Genomic DNA, 24,374 nt, shown 5'->3' with positions numbered 1-24,374 from the left:
TGTGAGTCACCAGCTTCATGCTGACGACTGTCAAATACAACAAGTGCAGAACAAAGTGAAGTGATGTCTCAGTTTTAATGTGCAGAACAGAATCATTGATGACGAGGAAACCATCAATCTTTACAATTAGTTTGAATCATTTTGTACAAAGTTCACTGATGAATTTATTACAAGAAGCTGAAAGATTGATGTGACTGTGATCCTGTACAGACTCAACTGTTCAGCACTGACAATGTTTCTGTAACAGGAGGAGACTCTGCAGACTAAACACCACACAGACTCACTGAGGAACCAGAACTGAACCCAAACCCAAATCCAGGATAAAGAGGTTCAGTGAATGTGGTGCTGAAGGTGTGGAGGCGGATCAGTGAGTCAGAGGAGACTCTGTAGAAGGACAGAGTGCCAGCAGGACAGTCCACATACACTGCTACTCTACCAGAGGAGGAGGAGGAGGAGGAGGAGGAGGAGGAGATGTCTGTGTCTCTGTTACTGTGTCTGACAGAGTAACGACCATCATTAACACACCACAGACTCCAGGACTGATAATTCCGTCCAAACACACAGTCATTTCTCTTTCCTCTCCTTCTGATTCTTCTGTAACTCACTGATATATCAACATCTCCTCTCCACTCGACCTCCCAGTAACAGCGACCAGTCAGACCAGTTCTACACAGCAGCTGAGGCCAGTACTCAAACCTCTCTGGATGATCAGGATGTGACTGATCCTTGTCCACACGTGTCATCTTCCTGTTGTTGTCAGACAGTTTGATCCTACTGTTGACTGTGTTTGTGTCGACTGTGAGCTCACAGGAATCTGATGGAGAGAAAAAGACACAACACAGCTGCAGTTATTAATGTATCATCAGTGTGGTGATGACATCACAGATGTGACTGAGTGATGTCACAGTGTGAAGCTGAATCAAAGTAAAAACACACTCACACTTCCTCAGACCTGGTGTCAACCATCGGACTCCAGCAGGCTCCACCCTGAAAGGAGGAGGGGGGTCAGAGCAGCACATCCTCTTTCAGCATGCAAACATGGACATGACATGACTCATACACAGAAACACAACATGTCCATCAGGCTGCTTCTCCCTGTTTCCCTGAACCTCTTCACCTCTGCCACTCTCCTCACACACTGAGAGTGAGCCACAGGATGTTGGTGTGTGTGAAAGAGGACGACAACATGTGAGGACACACACAAACCTCTGTTTGGATTTATGACTTCATCTTTATGTTACTGGATGTTGCTGCTGTTTCCTGTGGGCTACCTGACGCTTGCTGTCTGATCCAATGTCAGCTTGTGCTTATGTTTGTATATTACAGGACTTTTGGATTTGGATGTCAGAACTTTTGAGGTCAGATTCCTGTTTGAAGCTTCCAGGGCTTTTCTGAATCTCACCTGCACAGTCTGCTTTTTGTTCTCGCTGTGTTTCTGCTGCTTTGTTTCACTGTGCAAATAAACAAATACAGTTTATACGTAATAAATCATCAGAAAACGTTGGACGTTGGTTCCCGACCTCTGCCACAAAACCAAGAGACAGAGACTCCCAGACTGTTTCCCTCCAGAAGCTCACAAGTGTCACTGAAGCTGTTTGTGGTAGAAACAGCATCATTTCATGTGTTCATGTTCATGTTACTATAGTTTGGTGCTGGATTGATATCTGATGGATGTTACAGCAGTAATAGTTACTGTGAGGAGAACTTCATGTCATGTTTGATGCCATTAAAACACAACAAATGACAGAACATGTCTCTTAGTGTGAAATCTGCTGTGGTAAACATGATGTGTCCAGATGTGACAGAGGAACATCTGACTATGAAGCCAGGAATCTGTCTTTCTGTCTGTCTGTCTGTGGTCCACATGTCTCCAGAACCGTTCATCCAGTCTACTTTATACTTGGCAGGTTTGTTGCTGAGGACTCACAGAAGTGCAGTGTTGACTTTGAATTCAATGTTAGAAGTTTTTAGGGCCGCGACAACTGACCCATTAAATCCATTATAAAAACAGCTGCCGACCAGTTTCACGGTGGATTAGCTGGTTGACGTTACGATGCAGGCGCTGTGGCACGGAGCGAGCTGTTTCACTTCATAGTCAAAGACGGTCGAGCCGAAGATACGTCAGGAAAACACATCCAGTGCAGCAGTTCTGGTCTCCTGCGGTGGGGAGCAGGAAGCCAGCCAATGGCGCCTCGCGTAGCTCAGGTGATGAAACAGGAAGCTACTCGGAGTCGCGCCGTCTCCTTTCTGAATGGGCTCCATTAGCATTTGCAATATAGAGGCCACGGAGGCAACGGGAACTACAAACGTTACAGAAGAGAAAAGTGTCCGAGCCAAGTCATCAAAAGTGGCAGCACTTTATATTAAAGTGTTCAAAGAAAACAGCTACAAGATGTGCAGAGCTGCTCTCACATGGCCCGGTAGCACCACATCACTGAGCAGCTGAAGAGAAAGCACGTCGGAGCCACTACGGGTGAAGGAGACTCGGCACGGTAACTTAGTAAACCTTTCAAACCCAGAACCTGTCTACACTGATCCGTAGTGTCTGTCCCTTTAGTCACTGATTGTTCAGTGTTTTAATGAGCAGCAGTGTTTGTTTGTTGGACAGGCTGACTGACAAAAGTTTGGACAGGATGAACTTTTGGAGCTGCTGAACTTCATCCATTCGTAAACCTGTTGTTCCTGCAAACACAAGATTAGGGCCCGGCTACATCACAGCTTTCAATTTAAAAAGCAGCGTTTAAGACAGAAACACCTTCCACCTGTGCTCTCAGGTTTGTGATGGATCAGTGTCGCCCCCTGATGGGTAATTAGCTGAAGTACGCTCAGAGACACTGGAGGACATAAGAGGAGTTTTTACAATATTTCATGTCATAGTAAGAGATCGTCTGAAGTCAAGTCTTTATTTCTGCACAATAGAAACTTGAGCATATCTGTTCTGTTCAAATATATATTACATGTCCTTTTTATTCTCAGTGCATGGCTCAGGCTGCATTCACAATGTCCAGTTATTCTTTTATTTCATTTCCTAAATTCAAAACTGTCTTTATTGGCACCATGTAGCACAAACATGTGGCCAAAGCAAGCGCACAAACATTGAGAAGATAAAGAAGAAGAACATTCTGGTGTAAAGACGAGTACAGTAGATCAAAACACAACAGAGACAGAACTATAACCAAAGCTGACAATAACAGCACAACACTAAATAATAAGTGTCGTCACATATAACATGAACAACTCTCAGCTGACTGTCACTCACTGTCCCTCAGTTTGTGGCAGCAGAACATAGACTGCTGCTGGATCACAGCTCTTTGGGTTCTCCCCTAGTAGGACTGTTCATGTTTCTTCATCTACTGGCTCTGTTGTTGTTGTGTTTTATTGTACAGGCCTGATCTGTATTTGCCCTTTACATAAGCACATATTACCTCAAACAACAAGGCAGTTACTGAGTTCACTGAGCTTCATGTGAATTGTGCTACTCTGCATACTGATATTATATAATATTGTGTCTCTCACTTCACAAAGAAACAAGTCAACATGGCGACTACGTTGTGAGGAAGGATGCCCCATGACACCACAGCCAGCAGCTGCTCTGACTGATGCTATCCTCAGTATGCTGCTAACACACATGAGGCCACTATCAATGGTGGAGGATGAAGGAGTGCTATGTGCACTTTAGAAAACAAACTATATTTTACTTTTGCATTCTTCATGTAACAAACATTTTAGAGGTGTGAATCTTCACCGGCCTCACGATTCGATTACGATTCAGCTGTCGACGATTCTCGATGCATCTCAGTGTTCGTCATCCTCGATGATCTGTATCACTGCACACGGCTACTTTTCATCATTTAAATCCCCCTTTTATTCTGAAAGTCCTTCCAATAATCAGACTACAGCAGGCTACAAAATAAAAGCTGCATCTTTTCAGTAATCAAACAAAACATGTCTCCATCTGCAGCGTCTTTCACGTGTGTCTGCAATAATATAGTTTTCACACGGCAGCTTTAAGATGAAACATTTACTGACTCTGCTGCACACACCTCTCTCAGAGTTGGACAGCAGAGTTGACAGCACCTCCTCAGATCTCGGCTGATCAGCTGGGCTGCTGTAACAGTTATTATTTATGGCTGCACACGTTAGCTTCAGCTGAAAATGGCCGACGTGATTAGTGATTGTTGTGAGGCAGAAGTCTCGTCCAGTTCCTGCTTCACAGCAAGTTCATAAAATCTGACATGTGTCCCGAGATGTCCGTTTAAAAAAACACTCTTTTTAATCCCTCTCAGATGATCTCTGCCTCCCTCCAACATCCCTCCTACATCAGTAACGTTAGTCAGAAGTCCTCCCACAGTTCAAAACATGGGAGCAACGTCACAACGTAACTTTATTGTCCAGCTGAGGCCGAACAATCAACAATCAACATGAGCTGCAGACTCTGGATTCTGCTCTGTCTCTGCATAGTGATTGTTAGAATAAAATGTCTTTGTATTTGTAATCTGTATTCTGTGACCTGTTAGTTGTTTTGTAAACTCATCACTGTAGTTTCTATAGATCCATAGAGCAGAAGGTAGATTATCAGCTGGTTGAAAACAGAGGGACAAGACATCGTCAGGGTCAAAAGTCAAACCCCAAAGTTCAGTATGCAGTTAGTCATGTGAGGCATACTGTAAGATAGAGGTCTCAGATCGCTGAGTTGGTACAATTGAATATTGAAGGAGGAGTCTAGGGTTTAGGTTTTCCTCCCCTTTAGGATGCTGGCTGAAGACGGTTGGAGCAGTGCCAAGAGGCTGGGACCAGCCTGTGCACCAACAAGGGAGAGCCAAGTTTAAACCAGGGCCGCTCCCCAACAGTTTTTGGATCAATTAGATAGGAACACATACTATATAACTTTGTGTAAATTCTAAGTAGGACACTCTCTTTTGGGAAGTTGGTTGCAGCTAACTGCTTGCAGACTGCGATTGGCTGAACAAAAGGGGTCCATGTACATGTAAAAAGATTTTTTTTCAAAGTTCAAAGTCGACTTTATTGTCAAAACTGCAATAAGTACAAGACATACAGAGAACTGAAATTGTGTTTCCCTCTATCCAGACAATATAAGTGAATATGTAAAAAAAAAAAAGCAGAAATAAGAAATATAAGATCTAAAAATAAAAATAAAAATAAAATATGTACAGCTAAGAGACATTCGGGAATATAAAGTCCGGAGATATAAATAGTGTGGAATAGATATGTCAGTATTGGGATTGGATATAAATATAGATATAAATATGGCAGTTTGATATAAATATGACAGTATAAAATGGTCTAAACTGGTCTATGACAATGAAATTGTAAACATTCTTACACAGTGCAAGTAGATTTTAAAGTGTTTTTGAGTTGTAAAAGTGGCTGGTGCCATTTGGGGGGGGGGGAATCAACAATGTCCAGAGTTAGTGGGGGCAGCGGGCGGAGAAGGAAGGGGGGGCAGCGCTGGGATGGAGTTCAGCATCCTGATGGCCTGGTGAATGAAACTGTCTCTCAGTCTGCTGGTTCTCGCTCGGAGGCTCCTCATCCTCCTCCCGGAAGGCAGGAGTTGGTGGTTGGGGTGGGTGGGGTCGCCCGCAATGCTGAGTGCTTTGCGGGCCAGACGTGTGCTGTAAATGTCCTGGAGGGAGGGGAGGGAGGCACCCAGCTGCTCTCACTATGCGCTGCAGGGTCTTCTTGCAGGATGCAGTGCAGCTGCCGTACCACACAGTGATGCAGCTGGTCAGGATGCTCTCGGTGGTTCCACGGTAGAAGGTTGTCATGATGTGGACTGGTGCTCTGGCTCTTCTCAGTCTGCGGAGGAAGTAGAGGCGCTGCTGAGCTTTCCTGGCCAGTGATGCGGTGTTCCTGCTCCAGGAGAGGTCCTCAGAGAGGTGCACACCCAGGAACCTGGTGCTGCTCACTCTCTCCACAGCAGCTCCATTGAAAGTCAGTGGAGGGTGCTGGGTGGAGGCTCTCCGGAAGTCGACAACAATCTCCTTCGTCTTCTCCACGTTCAGAGAGAGATTGTTGTCTCTGCACCACTTGGCCAGTTGGCTCACCTCATCCCTGTAGTTTGACTCATCGTTGTTGTTGATGAGCCCCACCACAGTCGTGTCATCCGCAAACTTGACGAAGAGGTTGGTGTTGTGTGTTGGTGTGCAGTCATGGGTCAGCAGGGTGAACAGTAAGGGGCTGAGCACGCATCCTTGGGGAGCCCCTGTGTTCAGCACGATGGTGCTGGATGCGCTGCTGCCGACCCGGACTGCCTGTGGTCTTCCTGTCAGGAAGTCCAGCAACCAGTTACGGAGTGAGGTGTTTAGTCCTAAACAGTCCAGTTTCTGTATCAGCTGCTGGGGGATGATTGTATTAAAAGCTGAACTGAAATCCAAGAACAACATCCTCACATATGAGTCCTTAGAGTCCAGGTGGGTGAGAGCTGAGTGGAGGGTGGTGGAGATTGCATCATCAGTGGACCGGTTGGCCCGATATGCAAACTGGTACGGGTCCAGGGAGGGAGGTAGGATGGATTTGATGTGCTGCATGACTAACCGCTCGAAGCACTTCATGATGATGGGGGTCAGTGCCACGGGGCGGTAGTCGTTGAAGCACGATGGGGAGGTCTTCTTTGGAACCGGGATGATGGTGGTGTTCTTGAAGCAGGTGGGGACAACAGCTTGGCTCAGGGAGGTGCTGAAGATGTCTGTGAGGACATCTGTGAGCTCCTCTGCACAGTCCTTCAGCACACGACCAGGAATGTTTTCAGGTCCTGCAGCTTTGCGAGCGTTGATCCTGGAGAGGGATCTCCTCACGCTGGCTGGAGACAGGGACAGCACCTGGTCATCTGGAGGGGGTGTTGTCTTCTGTGCAGGTGTGGTGTTGTCGGCTTCAAACCATCCAAAGAAGTGGTTCAGATCGTTCAGCAGAGTGATGTTGTTGTCACAGGTCTGTGGTCGAGGTTTGTAGTCCGTGATGGTCTGTAACCCCTGCCACAAGCTCCTTGTGTCTCTGCTGTCGGTGAAGTGGTGGGTTATCCTGTTGCTGTACTGCCTCTTTGCAAGTCCGATGCCACGGGACAGGTTGGCTCTTGCTGATCTCAGACCAGCCTCATCACCTGCTCTGAAAGCAGCGTTCCGGGCTTTCAGTAACCGATGGACTTCCCCCGTCAGCCATGGTTTCTGATTGGCCCGTACTGTGATGGTCTTGGTGTCCGTGACATCATCAATGCATTTGCTGATGTAGGCAGTAACAGTGTCTGAGTACTCCTGTATGTTGATGTGGTGGTTGTAGGTGGCTGCCTGCTTGAACATGTCCCAGTCTGTGGTGTCAAAGCAGTCCTGGAGTGCTGAGGAGGCACCCTCTGGCCACACCCGTACCTGCTTCTGAACCGGTCTGGTGACTTTGACCTTAGGCCTGTATGCTGGCACTAGTATAACAGTGATGTGGTCCGAAGCGCCGAGATGGGGGAGGGGTGAGGCCTTGTATGCTCCTCTCAATGTTGTGTAAACCTGGTCCAGTGTGTTGTTTCCCCTTGTTGCAAAGTCAATGTGTTGGTACACATTAGGAAACACTGTTTTGAGATTTGCATGATTGAAATCTCCAGCCACGATGAGAAGTCCCTCTGGATGGGCAGTCTGCTGTTCACTGATGGAGCTGTACAGTTCACTCAGTGCCTTGTCTCTATCATTGTTGTTACAGCTGGGAGGGATGTAGACTGCGACCAGCAGGATGGCAGAAAACTCCCTCGGTAGATAGAAAGGCCGGCACTTGATGATCATAAACTCCACAAGGGGTGAACAGTGTCTGCAAACCACCACAGCATCCTGACACCAAGCATCCCTGATGTACACACAGACCCCGCCACCGCGGGTCTTACCTCCTTCAATGAGGGCTCTGTCTGCTCGGTGGCACGTTAGCTGGTCGAGCTGGATGGCGGAGTCCGGTGTGTTGTTGTTCAGCCATGTTTCCGTGAAAACAAAAACACAGCACTCTCTAACAGTCCGCTGGGTCGATCTCATGAGCTGTATGCAATCCAGTTTATTGTCCAAGGAGCGTACATTGGCTAGTACGATTGATGGTAAAGCCGGCTGCTAAATAAATACTTGTACTAAGGAACAATTCGGCTATAGAATTCTTCTATGCAAATCAACGAACGCGCTGACATGATGCATCTTATAATGGAGACATTTCCACACCTCTAATACATTTATGTTGCTTTTACACTTTGAAGTTGTTTGAAAGTGAACTGAACAAGACTAAAGAGGAAAATGTGACAGCAATGTTTTGTTTTGTTTTTTTGTTATTAAACTTTTTATTTGCAGAAAAGACAAGTTATACATGTTGCTCTTAAGTTTGTTTACATGCCACAAGTCTTATCATCCAAGTAGATAATGAAAGAAAAACAGGTAAATAATTAAAAAAATTAATTAATTTAAAAAAAATTCACATCATTACAAAAGCACCCATACTCTCTTCTATCACATCCTTTACAAGTTCTGGACTGGTAGGGAACTTAAGGATCCAACAAGTGAGAAGTGATAATGATAACTAGAGAAATAAAAATAGAACAAATAAAATAGATAAATATACAGCAGTAAATAAAAGTAGACAATAACAGCTCTGAAATTAATACATTTGTCAGCCCCATATGCACCTTTCTTCATTCATAACTTCTCCTGCAAACAATATCTTATAGTGGGGTAATAATGACTGCGGTGGCAAAATCAACAACACAAATAATAATTATTATAGATTAAATAAAGAATACATGTATAACGCTGACTGGTAACTGTGTAATTGCTGAAACAAAGAAAGAAAATTTAACCAGATGAGTGGAGTCAAAAACTAGGGGGTTTTATCACATTACCCAGTATCTTGCCTAAAAGTTGTTATAAAGTTGTTATAAAGTAAAGTTATAAAGTTTATAAAGTTGTTATAAAGTTTATCCAATCTTTTACCAACCATTTTCTTGTGATTGCTTTCTTACTCGCTAGTAATAGGATATTATACATATATTTGTTTTCAGATCCCTTCACAGTGTCTGGTATTAATCCCATACATAAAGTCTCAAACTCTGATGGAATCACTATTTTCATGGTTTTCTCCATGGTCAATTTAATTTCTTTCCAATATTTTGAAATGACCGGGCCGTCCCAAAACACATGAAGATGTGTTGCCTTATTCTCGCCACAGGATCTCCAACAGGATGTACTCCCAGAGAAATCCTTTGAGCTGGAACTCTAAAAAACCCAACTATAGTCTTCCACCCAAATTCTCTCCAGGACAGAGCAGATGTACTTTTCCACTGTTGTGAGATTATTTTTCCCCACATTTCCATCTGTATTACGATGTTACTCTCCTTCTCCCATTTCTCCTTTATATATGCAATATCATTCCCTTCTACCTCTTGTAACACCTTGTATATCTTTGATGTGTTTCCACGTCCAGGGTCTGACCTGTAGCCGAGTAGAAATATCTTCACTATACCCAAATTAGTTTGTTGCAATTCTTCCTTTCTCATTATTTTCTCAAGGTAATGTCTAAGTTGCAGAAATCTATAAAAATCCTGATTGGTTAGATCGAATCGATTTTTAAGATCCTGGAATTGTCGCAGCGTGCCCCCCTCGTAGAGATCACAGTGTTTTATTAACCCTTTATCGGCCCACTGTTTAAATCTTGCATCCATCCTCTTTGGTAAGAAATCTGAGTCATATCCAATCCATCTTATGATCCAGTATGGTTCTTTGGCCTTGTTTTCGCTGACTATCCTGTGCCAAATCTTAATTGACATTTTTATCAATGGGTTTATGTCTTTTAGACAGGCAACCAACCCACTGTCCCCTATGATTGCTTGTAATGGAATATCACTAGATATCTGACATTCTATGTCTTTCCACTCTGCTTTATAAGAAGGGTTGCAAATGTTAACTAAAGTTTTTATCTGCACCGCTTTGTAATAATTTTTAATATTCGGGAGAGAGAGGCCTCCTTTGTCTTTTGCTAGTTGAAGAGTCTTATAGCGAATTCTTGGCCTCTTCCCAGATGAATCGTGATATTAATTTGTCTAATTCTTGAAATTTCTCCTTTGGAAGTTCTGCTGGTGTGTTTTGGAACAGATATAATAATCTGGGTAACACATTCATTTTTATAGCTTCCACCCTCTGACCTAATCCTAAAAAGGGGACTAGATTCCATCTGGTCAGATCGGATTTAATTTTGGAAATTAGAGGGTCATAGTTCTCTGATATAATCGTGTTCAAATGTTTAGGAATATTCACACCAAGGTATTTAACTGACTTTGATTCCCAATTGACTTTGAATTCCTCTTTGATGGATTGGCTAGGAGAATAATTAAATGTCAAAATTTGAGATTTGTGGGCGTTTAGTTTATAACCTGATAATAAGCCATATTCCCTCAGGGTTATGAGCAATTCTGGAAGGGAAGCAGATGGATGCCCCAAGTATACTGTATCAAAATATCATCTGCGAACAGGGCAGTTTTGTGTTCTTCTTGAGACACCATGATCCCCTTTATCTTTTCATTCTGTCTTATCCACTGACTCAAGGGCTCTATAAAGATGGCGAATAAGAGCGGGGACACGGGACAACCTTGTCGACATCCCCTTTTTAATTCAAAAATGTTTGATACTCCTCCGTTTATCCGAATTTTAGCTGTTGGCTTCCAGTATAAAGCTTGTATTGTCCTAACAAAATCATCGTGGAACTGGAATCTCTCTAGTATCTTATATAAGAAAGACCAATCAACAGAGTGGAAAGCCTTCTCTGCATCTAGCCCTAGCAGGACAGCCTCTAAATTATCTTTGTTTATATGGTTAATTACATGTAATGTCCTCCTAACGTTATCCTGTGTTTGCCTCTGCCTAATGAAACCTGTTTGATCCAACTGTATAATATCTGGAAGTATTATTTCTAAGTGTTTTGCTAGAATTGATGTGAAGAGTTTATAATCCTGGTTCAACAAACTAATTGGGCGGTAATTAGAGCAATCTGTCCCATCTTTCCCTTCTTTTGGTATCACAGTTATAATCGCTTCCCTCCAAGATGGAGGAATTTCTCCTTTCTTAAGGACCCAATTGAAAGTTCTGAGCAACAATGGTGATAAAGAGTCACTAAAAGTCTTATACCATTCCGCTGTAAACCCATCAGAGCCCGGAGACTTATTAGGTTTGAGTCTAGATATTTCCTTTTGGAGTTCTCCTATAGTCACATTGGCCAGTAAGGCTGTATTCTGATCTTCTGTAATTGTTGGGAGATTAAGTGATGCAAGCAGGGATTCAGGTGACTTGTCCCCCTTACAGGCCATCCGGGCATATAGGTTTTTGTAATATTTTTCAAAACAACTGTGGATGTCTTGAAACTTATGTTTCATTTGTTTGGTGATTGGGTCTTTAATTTTATGTACTACCCTCTCTGCTTGTTGTTTTCTTAATTTGTATGCCAGAATTTTGGATGATTTTCTACCTACTTCATAATACCTCTGTTTCAAAAAGGTTAGTTTTTTCTGAATGTCTGCCTCATAAATTTCTTTGATCTGATTTTTAATTTCCCCAATTTTCTGACTAATGTCCAATTGGGTCTTTTTTCCAAGTTTTCCAACTCTTTTTCTAGTTTATCCAATTTCTCCTGTCTGAGCCTCTTTTGTAGTGCCAATTTCGCAATGATTTTCCCTCTCAAAACAGCCTTACCTGCATCCCATACCATAAGGGGGGAAACCTCCCCATTATCATTTTCTGACAGGTATAACTTAATTTCCTCTTGGAGTTCTTCCTTCATTTTTCCCTTAAGTACATTTAGATTAAGTCTCCAGGAAAAAGTATTTTTGCTGTTTTTTAAATTTAAATCTAGATACACCACACTGTGGTCCGACAAGTCCATTATCCCAATTTTACATGACCTTACAAAACCTATATCTTTACTGTACATAAAAAAATAATCTATCCTTGAATAAGTTTTATGTGGTGAGGAGTAAAAGGTATAATCTCTAGTTGTGGAATTGAACTCCCTCCATACATCACAAATACCCATCTCTCTTATCATCTTTCTTACCTTTTTGCCTACAGTGTTATTCTGGGTTTGAGTTAATCTTGACACATCCCACTTTGGGTTCAGTCTCAGATTAAAGTCACCACCACAAATCACCATTCCCTGAGCTTTCGTAATCATTAGATCAAAGATTTGTTTATAGAGCCCCCACGTCGCACCTGGAGGTGCATAGACATTTAAGAGAGTGGTTTCTGACCCTTCTAATTTTCCTATAACCATATTATACCTTCCTTCCTTGTCTGTGATTTCTGCTACCTTTTCAAAGATTACTCTTTTCGATATCAGTGTTGCCACCCCCCGTCTGTGTCCTGTTTTGTATGACGCTGAGTAAACCTGATTGAAGCCCTGCCTTTTAAGTTTAGCATGCTCCAAATCAGTTAAATGGGTCTCTTGCAGAAATATTATATCTACCATGTCTTTTTTCATTTTACCCAGAATTTTGCTTCTTTTTACCGGGTTAAGTACTCCCTTCACATTGTAAGAAGCCAACCTAAGTGGAACTTTTTGACTTTCCATTGTAAAACATCTTTAGTCTTACTACCCCCCCTCCACTCGAACTTTGTAAAAACATGAATACAAAAAAAACATGAATAGAACAGTTCCAGAAAAAACGAGAACTTTGTACATTTCACCAGCGTCTCAAGTTGAACTTCCTGTTTTGAGGTCTTGTTTGTGACCCTGAAAGAGCTGAGATGTTTTGCCGGCTTGGAGGGAAAGCCTCCATGCGTCTCCAGCTTTGGAGGGCCCTCCTTTAAGTTTTCAAAGTGGTCCATGCTTTTAGCTTAGTCAGATCTCCCCCGATCTTACATATTATATTATTAATGTCATTAAACTAACCCAAACGCCTCCCATGGCAGTTTTTTTTTTTTTTTAATTGTTTGTTCCACAGTCACTACTATTATGCCTCCTTACCGTGGAGAATCCGCGCCAAGACAAAACAAGTTCATCGGTCAGTCCGTCTGAAAGTGTCCAGTTTCTTTTTAAAACCATCCCGCGGAGCCTCTGGCTGCTGCTCTCCTCCACCCGGGGACCGGATTTTGCGCCACATCAGGTTCTTGACTCTATCAGCCCAGCTCGCCGGTGGTTTATATATCGACACGGACAGACCTCTCTTCACCATGTCCTTCGTAGCCTCCTCTGCCGAGTTGTATAGGCATGTCTCTCCCTCGTAAAACACCCTCATTCTGGCTGGAAAAGGAGTTTGGAACCAAATATTATTCTCCCTCAGCACCTTCTTCGCCTCCGCGTATTCCCGGCGCTTCTTGAAGGTCTCCGGTGCATAGTCGTGATCCACAAACACTCTTTTCTCCTGATACAGAAACCCTTTTTTTTCGCCAAACCTGTTTCAGGATTTCTTCTTTAGTTTTGCTGCTGGAGAACTTGACAACTATGGATCTCGGGGGAGAATCAGCCCGTGGTTTTGGTCCCAGTGCGCGATGCGCACGCTCGATCTTTAGGTCGTCGGTGTGGGGCAACTCCAGTTTTTCCCTCAGTAGATTTTCCACGAATGTTATCATCGATGTGGAGTTGCTCTCCGACCCTTCTTCTATGCCGTGAATTCTTATGTTCTCCCGTCTTGCTCTTCCCTCTTGATCCGTTAGCTTATCTTCCAACTTAGCCTGTAGCTTTAGCAGTTCCCTCGTAGCCTCCTCCAGCCCCTGCACTCTTTCCTCAGTCTCTGAAATTCGCATTTCGGCTTTGTCAACTCTGCTGTTAGTTGCCTTAATGTCCTCTCGTATTTCACGGAGAGTCTCTGCATTTTCACGTCGTTTGCAGGTTAGCCATGTCCGCATCCACCTGTAGCTCCCCTGTGTCAGGGTTGCTAGCTGTATCGTCCTCGACGGACTCTTCCTCGGCTGTTTGCGCCCTTTCCTTCGTCTGTGAAAAGTTTTTTTGTTTTGGTTTGGGCATAATCTAAAACGCCTCTTTAACTTCTTCTGTTAATGTGTACCAATCTTTTGAAAAAATATGGCGTTTATCTTGATGATCAGGGAGCTCTGTTATTGTGCTGCCTACCACATGGCTGCTCAACCGGAAGTCCTCAGCAATGTTTTATTTTTTAATAAAAATATAAATAAATCAGCTTTTGTCTTTTCATGTGATTAATGGGTTATGAAAATAGTTGTTAGTTGCAGCCCTATAATTAGTGACAACAAACACTACTCTGTGTTGTGTTGTGAGTGAGTCTCTCCGGTATGTGACAGAGCTACGAGCACGTTGCTGCAGTCACAGTAAAGTGCACGCTGTTATTACTGTAGTCGGCCATAAAGTGTGTGGATAGACTCAGTTAGTAACTGAAACCATGTGTGTTGTTTGCTGCCACAGAAGAGAAATTAAAAGTCCATTCATGCAACGTTGTCACGCCATCTTCCTGCGTTTAACACTTCCTATAAATCCTTCACAATAAAGGTCCTGCATTATGTAGTTATTTGAAAGCTTTTATTGTGAAGCATCAAAATCAGGAAACACTGGATTTCCACCAGCAGAACCTGAACACGACTCCAGAACAGCTGAAAGTGAAGCTGAGTCAGCAGCTACGAGCCAGGCTGAAGTACATTACAACAGCATTAAACCAGAGGTCCACCAGCTACTGTAGAGAGCTGCAGCTCTGCACAGGTCACATATCATGTTAATCAATGGAGCAGATGATTGATCACTGAATGTTTTCTTTTCTTTTGTCATTTGATTTTGCTGACGGTGCAAAACACTGAAGCTTTCCTGCCCCTGCAGGCTGTTATAATGAGAACTACCCAAAACAGCCCAAACTCAGCTGGAGCACAGTTTCCTCATGACAGGAGCCAAGACGGCACCACTGACCCATCTTAAATTAATCTATGCACTGTTATGGTGATGTGACGGGAATGTTCCACCTTTTGTCATCTAACGTTGTTATTGGACTGTTTTATATCTTCTGTTCACTTTAAACTGATGCCACAGACAGTTGTTACAGTCTGTAAGTGGTTTCACACTGAGGCACAGATACACTTGTCAGTGATGATCTAGAATGCAGTTACTCCAGTGTTGATAAAGATCCATGTCAGAACCATTTTAAGTTCAAAGTCAAGCACTTTGGCAGAAACACTGATTCTCCAGTTCAGGGAAAGAGTTTCTATGACATTCAGTGATTAAATTCATTCATGTGTCACAGAAATCTTTTGAATTTGAGGTTCAGTATTTTCTGATCAGACATCTGACACAGAGGGTCTATTGTTATTATTAATATCATAACACAGCAGTGACGTGGTGGAAATTAGATTTAATGTGAATGTTTTGATAACCCTCTGCAATCAGTGTGGAGTGTGAAGTAGTTTGGATGACGGTTCATCAAGCAGCAAAACCAGAGGCCAACAAATCAAACAGGCACATTTTGAACAGGCACTAAACTAGTCTGAAAAAAGAGGTGTAACTTTAGTGTTTGTGCAAAGACTCTCCTGGTCTTCTTCTCATCTTCCTCTCTTCACTTGTCACTCTTGGCTTCGTGCCATGCTGCCTTTTCTCCTGAACTGAACTGAACAACTGGAGGTGGAGTAAACGAAGCAGACCTCCTGACACTGAACCATCTACACTCGAGATACAGACTCTCACACTGACTGTCTGTGGCTGCAGCAGGACTCTTCATACCTGAGAGTGTCCAGTCTCCAGCCTGGATCCTCCAGTCGAGCAGACAGCAGCTTCACTCCTGAGTCTCCTGGGTGATTGTAGCTCAGGTCCAGCTCTCTCAGATGGGAGGGGTTGGAGTCCAGAGCTGAGGCCAGAGAAGTACAGCCTTCCTCTGTGATCAGACAGCCTGACAGCCTGCAGACACACAAAACAACACACATCACAGATCAGCTGAGGGTCCTGATGATTCAGTGCACATCTGTGTTTAAGGGTTTAACGTTTATTATATTCATCATCTTAGTTTTCACTAATTTACTAATCAGCACTGAACACAGAGTATAACTGAAGCTGATGGAAATGTCATTAGTTTTGCAAATATTTGGTCATGAACCAACATATTGTACAGATTAAAATGATGACCTGATGATGGAGGATCACCAAAGTAATTACAGTTCATCCTGAGGGGAGCATGAATGTCAAAAACCTCATGGCAATCCATCCAATGGTAGTTGAGATATGTAAGTCGGGACTAAAGTGCAGAATAGACTGACCCACATATTCTCTCTCTCTCTCTCATATGTGTGTGTATATATATAAATATATATACATATATATATATATATATATACATATATATATACATATATACATATACATATATATATATATATATATATATATATATATACACACATACACACACACATATATATGTATATATGTAAATAGATTAGTGGTGTCATTGGTTTTGTATCATTACTTTGATGAGTGAAGGATCTGTTAAGTTGTCAGACTGTGAACACTATCAGAACATCACACTCCTGTCCACGCAGGTCGTCTCGCCTGTGTTTTGGCTGTGTTACTACCTCTGTTGGAGGATCAGAGGTGGAATGAAACTGTCCCCCCATTCCACCTTTGTAACTTTCACACCTACAGGAAGCTAAAGCACATTCACCTCCCTCACCTCCTTCTGACCAACTTCTATCGGTCAGCGATAGAAAGCCTCCTGACCTACTGCTGCACGGTGTGGTTCTCCAGCTGCACAACACAGGACAGGAAGGACCTGCAGCGGGTGGTGAGGGCAGCAGAGCGTGTCATCAGGACGACACTACCCCCTCTCACAGACATTTACACTGGCCGACTCCAAAAGGAGGCCAGCTGTATTGTTAAGGACCCCACTCACCCCGGACATTACCTGTTCTCCCCCCTGCCCTCTGGGAAGAGATATAGATCCATCAGATCTAGAACAAACAGACTGAAGAACAGTTTCTTCCCACAGGCAGTGAAATGCACAACCCCCCCTTCAGCCCTCACTCTCTAAAGACTTCACACCAGTGCAATAACCCTCCACTACCACCCCTCACACACATACTCACTTGTGTACATTGTGTACCTACATACTTGAATCTTGTGTCTATTTATCTTGTTGTATATATTTTACTATTTTTATCTATTTTGTTATACTTGTTTATATTTGATATTAATTGTCAAACTAAGAGCTGCTATCTATGTTTTGTTGTTTTTGAAACAATGACAATAAACATCTATTCTATTCTATAGTGAGGTGGAATATCAGCACAAGATTCCTGCCTTGAAAAGGCAGTGTGAATGGGGCTTCAGTCTCTCTCTCTCAACCCAACCAGTTGAGATGGATGGCGGCCCACCACTGAGTCCGGTTCTGCTTGAGGTTTCTGCCTGTTAAAAGGCATTTTTCCTCATGCCACTGTGTCAAGTGCTTGTTCATAGGTGAAATGTTGGGTCTCTTAAATAAAATGAAAAATATTAAGAGTATGATCAAGACCTGCTCCAATTGTAAAGTTACATGAAATGATGAAATAAAGTAATGAATCCTGACCTGAGACTTTCAAGGACACATTGTGGACTCTCCAGTCCAACAGACAGCTGCTTCACTGCTGAATCCTGCAGGTTGTTGTTACTCAGGTCCAGCTCTCTCAGACTAGAGGACTGGGAGCTGAGAACTGAAGACAGAGCTTCACAGCTTCTCTCTGAGAGGTTACAGCGACTCAGTCTGGATAAAGCATAATGAGCAGAACAAGAGCATTATTTCTATTTGGGTCAATAACAGCACATTTACTGCATTCTGAAGAAACTTCTCCACACTTACAGAACTTTCTTGGAGGCTTTGACCACTGGCAGCAGCCTCAGAAGAGCCTCCTCTGAAGCAGAGTATTTCTTCAGGTCAAACACGTCCAGATCTTTTTCTGATGACAGTAAGATGAAGACCAGAGCTGACCACTGAGCAGGAGACAGTTTATCTGTGGAGAGACGTCCTGAACTCAGGTACTGTTGGATCTCCTCCACAAGAGAATGATCGTTCAGTTCATTCAGACAGTGGAACAGATTGATGCTTCTCTCTGCAGGCAGAGGCTCTTCTAACTTCTTCTTGATGTAACCGACTGTTTTCTGATTGGTCTGTGAACTACTTCCTGTCTGTGTCTGCAGACCTCGGACGAGATTCTGATTGGTCTGCAATGAAAGTCCCAGGAGGAAGCGGAGGAACAAGTCCAGGTGTCCATTTGGACTCTGTAAGGCCTCGTCCACAGCACTCTGGTAGAAACGTGTCTCTGCAGATTGATGGTCTGTTGTTTGTTCCTCTGCCAGCAGATTGACTCCAGAGTTGATGAACGTCAGATGGACATGAAGAGCAGCCAGAAACTCCTGAACACTCAGATGGACGAAGCAGAACACCTTGTACTGGTACAGTCCACTCTCCTCTTTAAAGATCTGTGTGAACACTCCTGAGTACACTGAGGCTGCTCTGATATCGATGCCACACTTTGTCAGGTCTGATTCATAGAAGATCAGGTTGCCGCTCTGCAGCTGATCAAAAGCCAGTTTTCCCAGAGACTCAATCATCTCCCTGCTCTCTGGAGTCCAGTGTGGATCTGTCTCAGCTCCTCCATCATACTTGATGTTCTTCACTTTGGCCTGAACCACCAGGAAGAGGATGTACATCTGAGTCAGGGTCTTGGGCAGCTCTCCTCCCTCTCTGGTCTTCAACACATCCTCCAGAACTGTAGCAGTGATCCAGCAGAAGACTGGGATGTGGCACATGATGTGGAGGCTTCGTGATGTCTTGATGTGGGAGATGATTCTGCTGGCCTGCTTCTCATCTCTGAACCTCTTCCTGAAGTACTCCTCCTTCTGGGGGTCAGTGAACCCTCTGACCTCTGTCACCATGTCAACACACTCAGGAGGGATCTGATTGGCTGCTGCAGGTCGTGTGGTTATCCAGAGGCGAGCAGAGGGAAGCAGGTTTCCCCTGATGAGGTTTGTCAGCAGCACAGCCACTGAGGTGGACTCTGTAACATCAGTCAGGATCTCAGTGTTGTGGAAGTCCAGAGGAGGTCGACACTCATCCAGACCGTCAAAGATGAAAACAACCTGGAACTCTTCAAAGCTGCAGATTTCTTTGGTTTCAGTGAAGAAGTGATGAACAAGCTCCACCAAGCTGAACTTTTTCTCTTTCAGCACATTCAGCTCTCTGAAAGTGAATGGAAATGTGAACTGTATGTCCTGGTTGGCTTTGTCTTCAGCCCAGTCCAGAGTGAACTTCTGTGTTAAGACTGTTTTCCCGATGCCAGCCACTCCCTTTGTCATCACTCTTCTGATTGGTTCATCTCTTCCAGGTGAGGCTTTAAAGATGTCTTCTTTTCTGACTGTTGTTTCTAGTCTGTCTGGTTTCCTGGATGCTGCTTCAATCTGTCTGACCTCATGTTCTTGATTGACCTCTGCAGTCCCTCCCTCTGTGATGTAGAGCTCTGTGTAGATCTGATTCAGAAGGGTTGGGTTTCCTGCTTTAGCGATCCCCTCAAACACACACTGGAACTTCTTCTGAAGGTTAGATTTGAGTTTACGCTGACAAACTCCAGAATTACTTCCTGAATAAACACACAACAAAGATCATCAGCGTTGGCAGTTCGTGTGTCGGGATGAGCCAGTTTTGTATTTATATTGACTTTGTCTGAACAAACTTCTGACAGCAGAGAAGGCTGCTGCCTCTGATTCTACACATGCATGAAGTGCAGTTGCACGCTACCGGTAAGCTAGCTGTGTCCTCTGTGATCAGGAAGTGCTTTCCTTTGGATACGTGCCAGAAAAAAGTGCCAGCTTAGCTGTCTGTCTTCTTTAATCCTGCCTGTCCTGACTCCAGCACTGCTTCTTCTCCTCACCTTATCAAGTCTGCTGCTCATCCACAATCTCTGCCTCTCTACCTGGATACAAGTTCTACTACCCCAAAATCTTTTTGTTTGGCCACTTTCAGTTTGTACATTTGGTTAATCCACAGCTAAACTGTATAGAATCTATGATGTCATCAGTCGTTATAACTTGACTTGTATGTTTGGGATCACAGAGCGGGTAAACAAAGAGTTAGGTTGATGTTGAGATATGTTGGAACTCTGAACATCTTTACTCTTCTTACATTATTTGTTCATTCACTTAAAGGAGACACTACAGTTTATTGTATTGAATGTTTTCGGCCTGCAGGTCCTTTAAATAACTGTAGCTCAGAGGTTTTTAAAGTCTCAGTCTGTGGGCCTCCCCTCAAACAAAGCCTGGACACCCCTGCTTAGTTTGGCTTAATTCCTGGATGTCTATGACATCATCATGTTATTCAATTCAAGAGACATTCAACAATTGAGCAAAAATATCCTGTTATTATTTATGCTGTCTGACATGAATTCAAACATCACCAAATAGGCAGCAAAGTGAGAAAACAGTAACCGATTCCCCCAAACGACTGTAACTCTGAACTCTCTTTAACCAAATCACACAGATTTATCATATTCTTTGTGAAGTCCTTTTCATAACTAAGACAATAACTGGAGTTGGTTGATGAAGTTTTTCTATCTTTGCTTTCACTCAGTTATACTTGAGTCAAACTACACTTGGTCTTTCAGGGCTTCCATACAAACCAGAGAAGACAGCAGCTTCACCTTCAGTCTGAGAGGAGGACACTCCTCTGTTCTCTGAAGCTCCTCCAGCACCTTTCACATCCACTGACCCTGAGAGAGAAAGAGACATTGTGTGATATTGTTTCAGTTTAACTTCATATTTGTTTTTTAAATGTGCCTGTGTTACGTACTGTAGGTTACAAAGTTTATTTTTGGATAGTTGATAAGTTAGAGTGTGATCTCCACCAATTCATCTTCACTTTCAGATCAAATTATTCTGGACTGTGGTTGTTAAAAAAGTCTGTGAATAAAATCATTCAAACTATGAAATAATAAAGACTGAGATCAACTATAAAGACAAGTGAGCACATCTGTAGCACAGAAACATTTCAAGTCCCATTGATAAATCACTGAAATGTGACAAATCATAAACATCTACTGCACTTTAACATTGAGTTCAGTTTACTGACATACAAATACTCCTCACAGTCGGTCAATAATTTGTAAGCATCACTCTGCTAATGATCTAATATAGTTCCCATGTTTGGTCTGTTCAGACAGCGAGCGCTGCACCCAGGAGCAGAGCTTCACAGCCAGCGAGCAATCTGCAGCCATAGTTTGTGTCTTCTCTATTTTTCCTGCATGCTGTGAGCGAATCTGGCCAGAAAACACATGATCATCTAATAGAGTTGTCTCTAGACTCTGAGATGGCTTCTAACAACTGAAGGTGGACATGTCTTTGGTTGTTGAACATAGATTTGTTTGAAAAATCTACATTATGTCATGTTAAATAAACAAAATGTAAGATATTTAAAGAAGGAAAGACTCCTGATGTCCCTGCAAGAAAGCAGTGCTGCTGTTACTGCAATCAAACAGCATCTCCAGCTCACATGCTGGGAGTCCTAAAATTCACTAATTATTTATGTTCTAGATGATCACAGTGATGTATTCTTGCTTGATTTTGTGCCATGAAGCATCTCATACTGGTTTAACTGCTCCTGAACAAACAGATTAACTTCACAACATCTCACTGGTTATTTAATGAATTCATAAAATACCACACTAATTATAAAACCATCCACATTAGTCAGTGACAGAAGAGTCTTAAACCAAAGAGTAGGCCTGCACGATATGAGGAAAATCTGCGGTGTGCGATAACACTGTTCAGTATTGCGATGACGATATAACTTGCGATAAATAAACAAATATTGACGTTTGCATATTATTAACTATACAGTTAATAATAATGTTTCCGCATTAATAGGTACACTGCTAACATAGACCCCAAACATTGAATAGCCAATGTCCACTGAATAAAGAATGAAATAAATTATTTCGAACATGCTTTTATTGAACAAACTGCACATGAATACCCAACCAATTAAGCAGAACATTAATTTAAATAAGACATTATAACTATATGAAATTAAAGTTTAATTTCCCCTGCTCCCTTTAAACTATTTTCTTGTAAACTCAACCAAAACATCTCTTACCATGCAGAGTTGAAATAAATAAAACATCCAGGGGGAAACAACTTAAATAATTAAATAAATATAAATTAAACATGGCACTTTAAATTAACTGTAATGTCTGTCATCACAATCATCAAGGCCCTTGACTCTGCCTAACAAGGTGCAGAGATCTATAGTATGAGGGACAAAACTGAAATAGAGTAGGGCCAGCCCACTAAATCAAGAGAAAATAAAATCAGGAAAAAATATCTACCCGTTAGGGAAAGTTACAACCTTAGTTATTCCCTTAACACAAGTTCTTGGCCAAGAAAACCAGCATGTTAACTTTGTTAGGTTGTTACCACATTCCCAGATGTGCTGATGTGCTCACACAGTACCTGTCATTGTAACACGTTGTAACAGTCAGTTATTTAATGTAGTGGCACTAGGTGGCGCCTCCTTTTGTTTAGTGGGTAATGTAACCTGTACGATGAAGAAGAGCAGGTGTACTTCCGCTCCCCATGAGAAAGGATACCGCTAACAGAGCGAAGACTTCCCTTTTTATTTTGTCTTTATTTTGTGAAGTGTTGGTAGAAGAACCTCGGCCTGTGTTCATTTGCGTGTATGCCTGTAACATTAGTGCCGTAGAGACCTGGCATGGTGCGGTCAGTGTTATGAATAAAAGTGCCATGCGGAAACCCACATGTTGCCTGCCGTCTCTTGAGTAACCAGAGCAACCGCACTAAAGTGGACCATCACCTTCCCCTTCACCAGCCCACGTTACAACGTCGTCTCTCCTGAATCCAAAATAAGTTCATATAGCAGAAGTGCTGTTTCTTTTCACCACAAGATCTTTGTCAACCATTTTCATCGCTTTTCTCTCCTCCCTCAGCCATCATAACCTGGCAATCACCACCAAACTGATGCCGATTAATTTTGTCAGGGTAGCTAACGGCTACCTGGGGCTTCATCTGATTGGCCCTTGTATCCAGGGCTCTGTCTTTTGCGATGTGTTTATCGCACATGTTCATATCATGATGACGATGAAAATTCGATTTATCGGGCAGCCCTACCAAAGAGTAACATAAAGAGAATAAATCAGGGAGCTCCATCATGTCTCTGTTCTCTTAATAAAGAAAAATGATTGATAACTTCAACTTTTTCTCATAAAAACAAGTTGTGGCCTTTAATTTTATTCTCTGGTGAATTCAATGAGCTTCCCTACTGAGACTCTGCTCCTTCACAAGTATTGTGTCACCAGTTTCCACCGGCTGTCTTTTCTCTGAAAATACAAAAAATATTAAACTGACTGACCTTCTGATCCTGAGCTGGTTTCTGGCAGGTTCTGCAGCAGGTCATTCCTTGGTATCTCCTGTAAAACCTGCTTGGTCACCTCCACAGCTCCATGAAGTTCATAGTTGTTCACCATTAGGTCCACTGTTGTCAACCTGTCTGCATTCTCCAGTTTGGACACTTTGATGGATTTGTAGTTTTTCAGGTTGTCGCGCTGCAGATACCATTTGAACCGCTTAAATTCTTCGTCTGTTAAATCATCCAGAATACTCAAGAGGTCCTTATCCATCCGTTTGGCTCCCTGCTAATAAAAGGCAGTATTATCAACCTGAAGGAAAAGAAATGTATCAGAGCAGCAACAGGAGTTCTGATTGGCCGACACAGCAGTAGAGTCTGGCCAGTCAGAGCTCCTGCTGCTGCTCCGTGGGCTGGACTTAATGTAACTCTGAAGTGGTGCTCTGCTTACACGTCCTTCTGTCCCCAGATGTGAATAGCTGAACAACTGTCCCATGTTTCATCAGCTTCTGTTCCCCCAGCTGTTACTTCTTGAAATGAAGCTGTCGTCTCATGACACCAGACACTGTACAAGAAAGATGAAAACATGAAAGGTGGTGGAGGACAGGATGCTGGCAGAACTGCTGGCTGTCATGGACAATGTCTCTCAGCCCTCCACAAAACCCTGGACAAGCTTAAGAGCAGCTTCAGCAACAGACTCATTCAACCTAAAGGAACGGCACAGGAAATCATTCCTACCTGCTGCCATCAGACTTTATAACAAATAACAATACACACAAATAATAAATAAACACAAATAATCTGAAATTATTATGACTGTAAATACTGAACTTTATCCTCTCACACCTTATGTTCCACTTATCTTTACTCCTCTACCTCAGTATTTATTTTATTTCATTTTACTACCTCTTATTTTATTTTATAGCCACTTAAGGATTTTATTGTTTCTATAATTGTCCTTGTATTTTGATTGTATTTGTATTTAAACGAACCCGCTGCTATGATATCCTAATTTCCCTTTGGGGATTAATAA

At 42.7% G+C, this 24,374-nt stretch overlaps 1 protein-coding gene across 1 annotated transcript; it reads right to left on the bottom strand.

The window, feature by feature from the left end:
* Nucleotides 1-263: 263 nt before the first annotated feature.
* Nucleotides 264-23,615, bottom strand: LOC141020485 (NLR family CARD domain-containing protein 3-like). Its single transcript, XM_073495572.1, has 6 exons — nucleotides 23,348-23,615; nucleotides 17,792-19,568; nucleotides 17,522-17,695; nucleotides 15,688-15,861; nucleotides 941-987; nucleotides 264-814 (listed from the first exon to the last, which is right to left on the bottom strand). Exons 1-6 carry the CDS (start codon nucleotides 23,613-23,615, stop codon nucleotides 264-266), a joined length of 2,991 nt encoding a protein of 996 aa, XP_073351673.1.
* Between the last annotated feature and the right edge of the window lie 759 nt (nucleotides 23,616-24,374).

Source organism: Pagrus major, chromosome 24, assembly GCF_040436345.1.
Source record: "Pagrus major chromosome 24, Pma_NU_1.0".
NCBI lineage: Eukaryota > Metazoa > Chordata > Actinopteri > Spariformes > Sparidae > Pagrus > Pagrus major.
The sequence above is the reverse complement of the archived record's forward strand: the minus strand, read 5'-3'. Positions and strand labels throughout refer to the sequence as shown.

What these genes read in the sequence shown, in the direction of transcription:
- LOC141020485 (XM_073495572.1), bottom strand. Translation starts at nt 23,615, where the DNA reads ATGGATAAGGACCTCTTGAGTATTCTGGATGATTTAACAGACGAAGAA. An exon ending in AACCAGCTCAGGATCAGAAG is followed by an intron (nt 19,569 to 23,347) that starts GTCAGTCAGTTT and finishes GTGTTTATTCAG; the next exon opens with GAAGTAATTCTGGAGTTTGT. An exon ending in GACACCAGGTCTGAGGAAGT is followed by an intron (nt 815 to 940) that starts GTGAGTGTGTTT and finishes TCTCTCCATCAG; the next exon opens with ATTCCTGTGAGCTCACAGTC.